The sequence below is a fragment of the Larus michahellis genome, chromosome 3 (assembly GCF_964199755.1).
Source record: "Larus michahellis chromosome 3, bLarMic1.1, whole genome shotgun sequence".
In the NCBI taxonomy this organism is placed as follows: domain Eukaryota; kingdom Metazoa; phylum Chordata; class Aves; order Charadriiformes; family Laridae; genus Larus; species Larus michahellis.
The window spans coordinates 53,327,375-53,340,645 of record NC_133898.1 but is presented as its reverse complement, the minus strand read 5'-3'; the positions used below and the strand labels follow the sequence as shown (position 1 = coordinate 53,340,645).

General features: G+C 38.3%; 1 protein-coding gene across 7 annotated transcripts in view; it reads left to right on the top strand.

The window, feature by feature from the left end:
* SMOC2 (SPARC related modular calcium binding 2) overlaps positions 1-7,917 on the top strand; it is a 148,533-nt gene extending 140,616 nt beyond the window's left edge. For 4 of the 7 annotated variants that reach the window (XM_074580205.1, XM_074580202.1, XM_074580204.1 and 1 more), the window contains exons 11-13: positions 425-699; positions 3,185-3,225; positions 6,273-7,917. In XM_074580205.1, coding sequence (XP_074436306.1) covers positions 425-699; positions 3,185-3,225; positions 6,273-6,296 — 340 coding nt within the window. In that variant the 3' untranslated portion in view covers positions 6,297-7,917. The remainder of the gene's footprint in view (positions 1-424; positions 700-3,184; positions 3,226-6,272) is intronic. The other 3 variants (XM_074580207.1, XM_074580206.1, XM_074580203.1) reach the window with 1 other exon arrangement.
* The last annotated feature ends 5,354 nt before the right edge of the window (positions 7,918-13,271 follow it).

Sequence of the window (13,271 nt, the reverse complement as noted above, 5' to 3'; positions counted from 1 at the left end):
AGAGCATCATGGGTTGTAATTGGAGCCTAGGTATTTAGCGATGCTGACTGTTGACCTACTTGAGTTGGGTATATTATGCGTTTTCATGTCTCTGCCATCTATAAACTGTCTTTCTCTTTGATGTCTCTCTTCATTTTTCTCTGTTTCCGGAAATGGAAGGGGAAAGCACTGTTTTCTGAGTATGTTGCTGACCTCAACACAGTGTCAGAGAGTTAACTAAGAGCAGATTCCAACCCTTAGTGTAAAATTTAGGATACAGTTGACCAAATAGAAAAAAGAGGGATTCACTACAAGAAGCTAGTGGCCAGAAGCAGGGAGGTTTATGTAAGAAAAGATCTGACAGTAATTTAACTATTCTGAAATGAAGGTATAAACTGAGGTTTACATATCAGAATTAAGACTAAACTCTTGTTTTCTGTTTCAGGGTTTCAGAGCCTGATCCAAATCATACTTTGGAAGAGAGAGTGGTCCATTGGTATTTCAAACAGCTAGACAAAAATTCCAGTGGTGACATTGGCAAGAAAGAAATCAAGCCATTTAAGAGATTCCTAAGAAAGAAATCAAAACCCAAAAAATGTGTGAAGAAGTTTGTGGAATACTGTGATGTGAACAATGATAAGTCCTTGTCAGTTCAAGAATTAATGGGCTGCTTGGGAGTAACAAAAGAAGAAGGTAAAGCAGAAACAAAGAAACGCCATAGTAAGAACCTTTTCTATCTTCTTCACTAGATTCTTAAAAGCTGACAAAGTCTCATATTTGTGTATGCCAGAAGTACACAAAATGAAAGAACACACCTGTCTGTAGCTAATGCAGCTGTTACTTAGGGCAGATGGCAGGAAAGCTGCTTCTGTGTAGGCAAATCATCACTTTGGTCCAACAGAATCAAAGATTTCCCATTGATTCTGACCATTAAATGTATTACAGTAGGAAACCTAAGAGGAAACGATAACATTAACAGTCATCGAAAAGCCAGTTTAATGTTATTACAGTACTATGTCCTGAATGAGTGGAAGTATCACACCTGTGCTTTTTGGATTCCTGCTGGGAGGGAAGCACATTGTTGAGCTCTCTAATGACTTCGCGTTTCTCGAACGTAGTTTAGAGATACAGCGAGGAATGCGATCATCTGCCAAACAGGTGGAACAACTGCTGGTACACAGCCACCTTACCTCACTGCCAAACTGATAGAAAGGGATACAACTAACTAGTGTGTAATGGTCCCTGCAGAATTCAATCACACAATTCCTGAAAATGAAGAAGAATTTTTTTAAAAAAAAAAGTAAACAACAAGAGTAGATCCCCATACTGTAAGAATCTGTAGAACATGAATATAGGCAAATTGTTTTGTTGTCTAGGGCCTTAAAGTGAAGCCAGGGCAGTAAAACAAAGGTGTCATAGGAAATGAAAAGCAAGTCAAGTGGGAAATGCAGTCAGAATGGTTTCCACAAAATTGATTGTATTCAAGCCTACAAAGGGAATACCGCAGAAAGAAGGAATAGGTTTACATTATACTAAAAAAGTAAATTGTCTATGTCTCACAGAAACAGATCTCTCAAAACAAATATATCAAATGTAGGACTTCTTTTTCTGTGGGTTTTTTTTTTTTTGTGGACCTAGTAATAATACCTTACAATTTTCACTTAGGTGAGGGAGGTGAAAAAAATGTATATGAAGGTGGCTAACAGTTGTTATATTTATGCTATAAATGTTGAAACTGAAATGTAACACCTTTTTCATTTCCACAATTTGGCAGACTAGTATCTTAAAGTGGAGGCCATTACAGTCACTCCGTATGTTAACATCCAGACACTCTGTCCTGCTGCAGCTGTCACTCTGGTCTTATTGTAGGTGAAATTTGGGTCCAAAGTCATTGCTCCAGGGCATAAAGCAAAGCTACAGAAAGACTCAAACCAAACCCCATTTTTTCTTGTGCCCATTTCAGCGAGAAAAACAATTAGGATTCTCCTGCTTCACATAAGCTGCTTGTTTCGGAAAAGAAAGTTGTATTAGGCATGAAATTATATGAAGACCACACATAGATTTAGCTAAAGAAAAAATTATGTTCACCATAAGTGGAGGTTTTTAACAGAGCTTCTCAAAACAAAATGCTGTCAGTAATGAGAACATTAACTTTTGGAAGGAAAAAATACCTCAGAACTTTTGCATTTAAAAACTAATGGCATCCACTTGGAAAAAAATTCTAAACCAAATAATTTGGTTGCTTTCCTAGAAATACATATTTTTGAAGACAAGACAATAAAAATTGCTGTTGTTGGAATATCAGCATTCTATTTTGTTTCTCCTGCTTAATAATTAAATTTTTCTTTCTGATAATCCTTTCACTTGCACGAAAGAAATCAGCCACCACTCCACTAAAGCTAGAGTTACATTTCTAGGAATAGGTGAGACCTGAAGGTATCACCTGAAAGAATAGTCACCTGAAGTGTGAAAGCTGAGATAAGGAGGCTGCTCTGTATCACTCTGTGTGAGACCCAGGTGTCTTGTGAGAATCATTTGAAGCAGTGTAAAATCCAGAGAACCGCAAAGCTTACTTTATCAGGGGAATGGTACTTTCTGCAGTATTTTTCAAGGTCCACTTTCCTTCCCCTTTGTCCCAATGCAGCTTGATTGACTAACAAACTGACATGGGAAATCAAGAGGGTGAGGTCCTCCCCAGCTTCCCAAGTTTGCTTGTGAAGTTGAATGGGCAAGCAGACTCATGTAGCTGCGATTATTTTTCCTCATTTAGAGTGAGAACAACGTCTTTGGCTGGTAGAGCTGTTCTGTGCCATGTCTTTAAGCAAGAGAATGCTTTCCAGACAGTCTGCTTGTCCATGCTTCTTTCCTACCAGGGATAATAGGCTATATTCACTACTAAAGATTTAGTAAGTTTGAAATGTTCAACATTGACTAGATGCAATCTATCCTAAGCCAATGCCACATATTAGCTGGCAAGAAATGCTGTCATTCAACTTTCATACAACATGATAGAAGCAACACCTGCATTGAGGAAAGAAAAAAGTGGATGTTTCAGGGAAAGATCTGAAATATTTTATCTCATTTATTGAAAGCTGTGCAGTTACCCTGCTCTAAACAATATCAGAATGAGGGCTTCGGTTCTTGGGGATGTTACATTTAACTTGCAAACTATATTCGTAATGTTTTCCTTTCCCTCCTTTAACAGCCCCTAAAACCAACACTGAGAGCACTTCATCCAGCAGGCAGGTGAGTACTGAGGAGAGCAAGATCTCCATTACTGTCTTTCCCAGATGAATTTCTTGGGGTTTCAGCTTCAAACTACATTAATCTACCATTCTGCAGACTTGCCAGGAAAATGTAAGCACATTTTGACTTAAATTCTAAGGAAAGCTGAATTAGTCAACTACCGGTGTGGAGTAACTATGCATAAATGCCTGCATGTGGATGTTCCTACCAAAGTGTTATTGGCATCTAGGTTAGTGATAATTAGATGAGTGTAATTGAGCCCTCGTATGAGCCTTCTGCATTCCTGAATGTTGGCATTCCCATACACTTTTAAATGTGTGCTGCTTTAACTTCATTTACCTTTTGCTTTAACTGAATTCCATTACCTTTCCTGTGAGTCATACTATAGACACAAATTTTGATTGAAATTACTCTTTTTGAAAAAAGCTATGCATTTCCCATGCCCTGTGAAAATCTACATCTTTAACAAACCCCACTGAATTACTGTATGGTGGTTTTAAACACCTTTTAAAATCTTAGTGAAGAGAAAAGAGCTGTCACTTTCAAATGCCTTTGCTGGCTGAGCAAAATGATGCTGGAGAACTAGGATTTGCATCAGTCTGCTAATGTGTGTTAAAACTAAAATTGGTTAGGTCTGCAGAATCATTGTAGCAAATAAAATGTCAAGTGCCCTGACAACATAATCTGTGATTTGTTTTTGCATCAATTTTCTGCAAAGGCTTGATTTTGTTTTTCGGAATAACACCAATGTATGTCATTCGTGGTGTTTTGGCTACTCAAAGCATTCAGAGCTACAAAAGGCATAAAAGCAGATTTTTTTAAATCAAGGAAAGGTACACATTGAAAAGGAGGGATTCAAATGGAAGCTCAGGAAAAAGGTTAAAAAACGGATTCTCATTTGTGTGTGACTATTTTTATAATTAATACTGAAGATTAACTTTTCTGGACAACATGGGCACAGCATCCCGGCACTTTTGCACAGGTCTGAGGAAGGACTTGTGAGTCCACCATTTATTTGAATGGTCTAAGTAAAAGAATCATCTTCATACCATTCTTGCCTCACTTTTGTGTTAGAGGAATTAAATGGTTAATTCCCACTGAAGCATCAGTAAATGCTGAATTGTTTTTAAAAATATTCATAGAAACATAAGAACAGCTCAGATAACACTGCAGATGGGAAAATGGGAATTTGGCTAAAAATATCTGAAAAACCATAGTTGTGGTTAATGTCTTTCCATCTATCAGAAAGCTAGATTAATTAGTTAAAAACTCGACCCAGGGTGAACCTCCCCTCAAGCCAAGAGAAATCTTCCTCTCATTCTTGCTAGTCAATTTGTTTCTGGCTTTATCTCTGATTTGTTTGATGTTAGGTTCACACTTCCTAAGGCAAGCTCAACGTTGGTTGTGGGTTCTACCAGAGACCTCCTACATACCTTTGATGGAGTATAAAATATTCTCACAGCTAGAGAGATGTGATAAGTTTGTGTTTGTTTAAACAAATGTTTGTGGTCTTAACTTTTCAAGTTCCCCCCACAAATCACTTATGCTTTAAACAAGGCAGCCTGAAAACAATTATCCTGTCAGAACTCAAAACCATTCAAAGGGGTTATTTTAATTATATAATGGCAATTACTGGCACACGTGCATTACACTTGAAGCATGACAACCCCTCTCCCCTTTCTTGTAATCTGATCCTGACTTGCAGAATCTGTAATAAAAGTGTCCTATGTTTTGTTTAATTTTGTCCAATAATTCTGCTGACTCAGCACCAATTATTTTAAAAGCTGTTGCTGACAAATGATAGCATTAAATTAAGGCTGGCTCAGCAAACCATCTGTTGGCCGTTTCATACTCAAACAATACAAGGCTGCAAATGCAGAAGGTGGTTTTCATCACAAAAGTTTTCACTTGAAAGGAAGTTATTGAAAAGCAACTGGGCTAGGTAGGAGCTGCTCAAAGGAAACCACCCATCTAAGAAGGAGTGATCAGATTTGCACCACTCAAGTGATGGTCACTCACGAGCTCATTTTCTACTAGTTTATAGCGGCAGTTCAGTTATATATATGTTTATGTTTGCTTAGACATGTATTCCTGATTTTTTTTAAATGTATCATAGAATCATAGAATGGTTTGGGTTGGAAGGGACCTTAAAGATTATGTAGTTCCAACCCCCCTGCCATGGGCAGGGACGCCTCCCATTAGACCAGGCTGCTCAAAGCCCCATCCAGCCTGGCCTTGAACACTTCCAGGGATGGGGCATCTACAGCTTCTCTGGGCAACCTGTTCCAGTGTCTCACCACCCTCACAGTAAAGAATTTCTTCCTAATATCTAATCTAAATCTCCCCTCTTCCAGTTTAAAACCATTACCCTCGTCCTATCGCTACACTTCCTTCACTCCCAGTACTGACCCCAGTACTGACATATGTGCACATCTGTTTGCGTACACCCACATACAAGCTTACTGAAAGAAAGCAGGCATAGATACATATACTAATATGCTAACTGAGTCTCAGCTGTTGCCCTAAAAGAGGTCAAATAGACAATGGATCTGACAGAGCTGGGGCAGTGGCCAGGTATATTTCCCTTGCTCAGTTCCACCCTGTCCAACAAACATACACATCCATACACACGCCCTGTCAATGAGACCCAGAGGGTCTTTTGCAGCCTAGCAAAAAGTTCACAAGGAAACTATAGATTTTTCAGAAGACTTTGGCCAGCAGCCCATTCCTTATACATTACATGCCATAGAAAGGTATATTGCACCAGGGACTTGCCCAGGCAGTTGCTAAAACTGTGTGTTTGACAGGTATAGATTTAAAGAGGCCATAGGTAAGAAATCGTAAAGATGTTGCTCATACCCTTGTTTGTAGATGCCCTGAAGGGGTACAAGGCAGGGATTTTTTTTTATTCCCCATATATATTTGTGCAGAACTCTTGTTCTGATAATGGCATGTGGACACTGCTGAAAAACAGAGATAAATATTTATACTAGATTACTTGAAAACATCATTAATAATGCAATTTTTTCCAACTTTCTTTCTTTCAGCAAGTTTCAAAGAAGCAAGGGTGAACAGCTTACTGATCCAAGGCAGATCTCTTCGACATGTGGGAGATTTCCTCACCAAACGGCAATAAAAACAACTGTAGTATTTGCACTTTGTACTTAAAAATGTAAATTCACTTTGTAGAAATGAAATATTTAAACAGACTTTTTTTTTTTAATCTGTGAAAATGTAATGGCTAGTTTTGAAAAATTATCACATACAATGTATGTGTATTCTTTTGTTGTCTGCAATATGTAAAACGTGTTGGAGATGTAAAAGTTTGCATTTAAACCATTTTTTAAAGAATAGCTTTTTGGAAAACAGTAGCATAGAAACCTGATTCTATGTATTTTGGTTTCAGTAGTATGCCTTGTTTTTCTTAATCAATACTGTCATTTAAGTAGAGTTATGCTGAAAAGTCTACTGTATTCTTAATTTTGTCCAAGCAGTGTTGGATGTTTCAGGTTTGCAGGACTGAGGGAAGTGTGTAAATTGCTGTTTACTTGGTTTTGCAGTTTTTAAGTGAACAGATTTTTCATTGGTGGCAATATTTTATTTCATTTTGGTTTTATTGTTATTATTACGCTTTCCAAAGATCACGCAATGAGAATGCAACCACTAATGGATTCAAAACAGTTATTCTACAGTTGGGATGCTTGTAGAAAAATGTATCCTTTTATCCATTTTTGAGGTGCCTTCCATTATAAGTTTTGGTAGGATTTTTTCCCCTGTTTGTTTTCACAAAGGAGCTTGTTTTCAACAAGGAGTAAGGTGGGTTATAATGTCCCACCAGTCTGCTTCGTCCTGGGCTTAAAAGAATGTTTCTGTGGTCAGTGCAAAGCACAAAAAGAGTTTATATGGGTCAGAATTGTAAATCTACCTATAAAGAGACAGGGAAGGCTAAACAGGTTGCTCAACCTTTTCTTCCCCTACACCTGGCTGCCCCCATCAACTCTTTGGTTCGCCTCGGGGTCCACTAGAGGAAAAGCTGAACAAATAATGAACGGTTGCCGTCAGGAGGGGATACTCACATTGCCCCTGCCTGAGGCTTTTTCCTTGCTGTCTGAAAGAAGTTCTCACAAGTTTTCGTACCTTTTCTATCATTTTTCCCCCCAGTGCTTTTATGTGTGTGTGTCTGAGGGGAATAAGAACTTGCGGATGTGAATTTAGAGCAAGGGACCCAAGTGAAAAAGGTTCAGCTCTTGAACAACTGTGAGTTACAAGCAGCTGGGCTGATCAATGCAGTGGTAGATGGACTGCTGGCACCTAGGAGCTGACATGAAAAGGCAGGAATGTTGCAACAAGCAGTGATTTCATTCTGGTTTGTTTAAATTATGTGTGGGATCTGACATGTGACTACCTAATCATAATAGCACCCTGGCTTGAGCTTGTACCTGGAAAAGCTTTTTTGCAAATAAACATGTTTCATTTGAATTTCAACGTATGCTGAAGTGATAGGAAACACTGTAAGCAGTGGAATTGTACCCCAGAAATTGTGTACTCTAAGCTTTGACAGCAGGAGGAACCAAGATGCAACTGTGTGTTATCTTGTATTTTTGTTTTAAAAAGTATTTGTTATTCTTTTATACTGTTAAACTTTGAATTTAAACTTCTTTTCTTTATAGATTAAAGATCAGTATGTAATCAAACTATGCTGGTGGTTTTTCTTCTGCAGCACAAGTAGCCATGTTTCAAAGCAGCTACACACAGTGGTGACTTCACCACTGCGTTGAGTTTACAAGAAACCTCACGACCTCACATTGTGTCCATCTTTTCTTCCCTTGCCCCATTGTTGAATTCTCTGCTAGGGTCATTCATGCCTTATTCATACCATTGCTTTCTCAAAATAGTGATTTTGAGGGCAGATCCTTTGTTGCTACTATCTCTGTATAGCTTCAGCTTGGTCTCTTGCCTTTTCTCAGCAAAGTGCAGTGTGGCATAGATAGAGATCACACCTTTTCCCCTTAGTGTGAATGTGAGCTGCTGGGGAACTTTCAGCCTGACTAGAAACAACAAGGAGAGAGAGGCAAACCCTGAGAATAGTCAGCACCTGGTTAGGTAGGATTAGTGTGGTTAATAGCATTTTGTAAGAAGCATCTAATTCCATCACTGTGACCTTCGAAGACAATATAAATGTAAGCAATCAAATATTTTGTCATGTCCATGGTTTGAAAGGGCAGCCCGTTTAAACTGGGAGGATGTGTGGGGAGGCAAATTTGGACTAGCCGCTTGATTATCTAGTGAGTAGCCTTAAACACTTATCAAAACACAAATAAATACTACAGGCATTCTCTTAGGTATCCAAAGACTTCTACAACATAGAGTCAATTAATGACTTTACAATGACTGAAACATGAGGTATTTAATCTTTGTAGATATTTCTGTGTCGTCACATTTATGGTTCATTTCAATACCCAGCCATTACACAACTTGGCTATAAGCACTTTCGAGTTCCCATAGTTCCAGTTAGAGTCCAGATCCCTAACTGGAACACACTTGAAAGCCTGCTAAATTCACCTTGGGTTCCTGTATATCCCATATATCCACAGGATAGTTAAACTTGGATACATCTTGGCCCTTCTAGTTGTAACCAAGCATGGCCTTGATACCAAAAAGAAATCCATGTGGATAGGCCCTTAGGCTCACACTGCAGTACCAGTGTTTGTTTAGTTCCACAGTAATTAATTAGTTCTACTTTTTATCCTATTCCATGTGCAACAATTTAGTTTCAATTTCAATTCTGTTCTTATTGAAAGCACAACTTATATTCTGCTTCTCATTGACCAATATTTGTTCTAGTTCCAGCTATTGCTGAACAGATTTATTTAGAGCTTTTATAAAGTTGTAAGTAGGAGTCTATTAAGTTTTAAAAATGTGTATGTGTTCAATGGTTTGTCCAGCCTGTTGCAATGTCCATTAGTCAGCAGGCAGCACAGTGGGAAATGTTCCATGTTTTGTCAACACTTTGGATGACTTTCTCATCTTGTTCCCAGCCTCAGAAGTAGGCCAACTTCATAGTTACAGTTTTACCAAAATCACTTAATTCTCAGTCTTCGCCCTGTCTAACAAAGTGCCTAGCTTTCAGAACAGGGACGCAGATGACTATTCAGGACGGCAACTTTTCATGCTAATGTCATTTCAGATAATGAGGGAGCAAAAAAGCATCAGTTCATATGAATGTAAAGGCAAAAGACTTAAACTAAATATTCACTGCATATGATCAAGGAATACACTACTTTCTCATTTGGACCAGGCTTTTGCCCTCCGTAAGTGCCATAAGCCAATGGAGAAAGCAGGCATTCCTAGAAAGCTGGAAGGAGAAACAAAAAAAAATAGATTACATCATTAAAGACATGTAAGTGTATCCAAGATCTGATAGATTTAATTAATATTTTCCTTTCCTTGCATTAGTAATAAAAGATGGATTAATAGAGGTTAAGAAATCTTCCCTGACAAGGATAATTTAGTTGTCCCTTTTAAATATTTACATCACCATATTATATAACTAGGTTATACAAACTAGTGTGAAAGAGTCATTAATGCAGAAAGTGAAAGGTTTATTACTTATTACTAGGATGGCAAATTGATGTCATTTTGGAATAATTACTTTGACATTAAATAGCAACCAACTAAGTTTATTGAAGTCTGAAACACTAGAATGATTAAACTAAATTAATGATACAAACTGTATTCTTTGTCCTATTTAATTTCAGTTCAAGTTTTGTAAGTGAAAATATGTCCTTTGTTTAAAAAGCATAAATAATGCATTTTATTTTTTTCTTTAAACAAAAGCTCATGTGGAAAGGATTCAGAACAACACATTTCTCTAGAACATTCAGTGAGGGGGGTGACAGGGAGAGAAGTCTGTTTTTTATCTAGGTTAGCAATAGAAATATATACAATATCTTGCCTTTCCTACATTCACCTTCCCTATTTTGTCATACACTTTGTCGTCCTGCTAATGTCACTGGTGGAATACAAAGCCTATTAGAAGGGAAGATAGTGAAATGAGAGTCCATTCTGTGCACATGAACAACCTTTTCCATTAAAATACAGTCACCTGAGGCATCCTTTCCCTGCAGACTCTCTTTACTCTTGACATCAAGTCAATGCATAGGATTGCTTGCTTCTTACCAAATACAGAATACTTCTCTGCAAAGGCATGGAATCCATTCTTTGCTAAATGGGTACTTTATGAAGAAAACCGCTCATAAAAGATTATCACAGTCTATGAGATTATAGGTGGAAAGCTGCAATTTTGTATTACACCACAAACAAAAGTTTATAAAGATTTATAAAGCCCGCTCAGTACCTGAAGAACACCCATGACAATGGCTATACCTGGTCTGTTCTAAGTAGTCAGTCAGGAAAAAAAAAAAGAAAAAAAAATATGTTGTGAATGAAGTTTCCGTTGAGAAACATTGTTTTCACTAAACCATGACTGACCGATTTCATGGGATTGAGGGTTTCCATGAAATATCACTTTTAAAAGTCTTTTTTTCTGGTTTAGTGGTTATTTTTATGTCAAAACTTCTTTTCCTTTATCTAAAAAGCATGAAGTGTCAACACTAAAAAGGGTCATTATGACATCAACTTTATCCCAAAATCAGATATTGTGAAAGGTAGCGGCATTATCGCTCTTACCCAGCTTTTTAAAAAAAGACATTTTTGTTTGAAAGAAGTCAAGTTTCTGAATATCAATTGATCATGCTTTGTCTGAGTCTCATTTTACAGTCTTTGCATACCTTGCTATCCCTGTATGAGGCAAAGAAATGCTACATTTTCCTTTAACAGGAGTGAAGCTTCATGTACTGTTGGATTTAGCATCAGTATGCACACAGAACGTGAAGAAACCTGCAGTATGGGTGAGGGTATTTATACTAGTTTGTACCTCTGCAGCGCAGTTGAAGCAGTGTGAATTAGTGCCCTGCAGAAATATATAGGGCACTTTTCCAGCTTGCAAAACAAGCCTGCCATGCGACTGAAAGCAAACACCTTCAAACCTAAAATAATATTCTAGCATATCTATCTTTTACCAGCCATTTCACTCAAAGGCGGATGTGTGCCAAACCCCACTTTGACCACTACCTGAGGAGCAGCTCTAGCTCTGTTGACGTGTAGCTCCCCAGGTGGTGTTCTTGAACCCACAGCTTGTGTTCAGTCTTCTGAGACCCCAGGCTGGGATATCAGTGGGACCGAGACTCAGAACAAAGAACACAAGAAAAACCACGATGACAGAAACTGTAAATTACAGGTTATTACTCCATAGCTCAGATTTTTTACCCTGGAGGGCTATGATACACTAAAAACTCCTGCCCTGCATCATCAATGACAAACCCTAACTTCTTGCTTCTTAATCTATCAAATCCGTACTCAAAGCAATGGAATACCGTGCTTTAACCAAGTGGTAGTCAATGTGAGTCTCAGCTAAGGAGTCTTTGAGAAATACTGTGACCATTCAAGAGATGCGTGTGCTCAGTTAACTCCCACCTAACAATTCCTCTTTCTGCTCAGCACCATATGATGGAGCAGTGTCTGCACACATCAGCTCTTTAACGCTCTGCAGATGGGAGGTGTCCTTCTCTCAGTCTGTAGCGTATTTCTGTGTGTTGAACACTCAGCACTGACTGAGGAAACTTGCTCTCTAGCCCGCCTCTTGCTGTTGTCCCAAGAGCCTGAATTGTATTGCTGCTTTATATAGGTTTCAAGAAATATTTTTCAAGACAAATCATATGAAGGAAGAGGTGCTTAAGCAGAAGGAAAAAAAAAGAATATGCAGCTTAAAAAAGACTAATAAAAAAGAGAAAGAGAAGAAAAAGTGAAGCAGAAGGACAAGAGAGGAGAGGAATGAAGGGAGGATCATGGAGAGACCACAGGGGACCTGAGGAGGGTGGCCAAAGCTCTGTGTCAACGCAATATCTGGGAGTGAAGGAGAAGCAGACAAAGAGACAGAACAAGTGAGGAAGGAGAGACAGCAGGTAGAAATGGGAGGAGATGGTAAAGGGGAGGAATGACAGAGGAAAGAGGAACGGAAACAAAGCAAGGATAGAAATGGTAAAGACAGAAAGAAACATAACTACCCATAAAACTTCCATGAGGAGAAAAAGTCTGAGGGACCCAGGAGAGAAAAAGAACAGAAGGGACACAGGTGAAAAGGAGACCCCAAATTTACTCTTCCTGAGCAGAGCATCTGTCTCACATAGCATCACTTTCTGACCTATACAAGAGGTCCAGTCTGCCTTTGGACTGCTTCCCTGTCCATGCATAAGGTCTGAATTTGGTCCTTTGTATCCCAGTTGCTCCGGCGCTTTGTTCCAAGAGACATTTGTTTTCATGGCCAATCCCAAGGCTTCCTTTAGATCCAGGAAGTCTAAGCAACATTTAATGAAAATGTGAAAGCAGAAACCAGCATATTTCTAAATTAAGAGCAGATTTGAGCAGGATGAGGAAATCTGAACCACAACAAAGATAAATTTCCTTTTGTATTTCTTATTCAGTAAAGATGCAAGCGAAGTGTAATTAGATTATTTATTTTTTTTTAGTTTTTATTTCATTCATTGTACCAATAGATCCTCTACAGACTTGGCTGATATCCTACAGTTTAACATTTTCTTTAATCAACACATTGGTGGCAAAGGATTACAAGAGAGTGCTGCCTTCTCATTCTCGTTTTTTGTGGTTGCCTTTATGTTCGATCTTGGGGTGGCTAAAAACTAATTATTTAAATATTTCTCAGAATCTTTAATCTAAACGTTTTTATCTGTGTGCGAAAGAGACAAAGGAAGCAGGGTGCATGAAATATGTTCAAGAAGACTTTGGAGCCTAAGGAGAAAATCACAGGTTCAGACTAGAAGTATTTTCAAGGTAACAAACATTGCGATGACCTGATGACAAGAAGTTTGACTTCATTAACCTTGAATAGTCATCCAGAAAATGACTTGGAAAATAGCTAATGACAAGAAATGCCTCACGCTTCAGATTTTCAGTGATGCAGTAGAGAA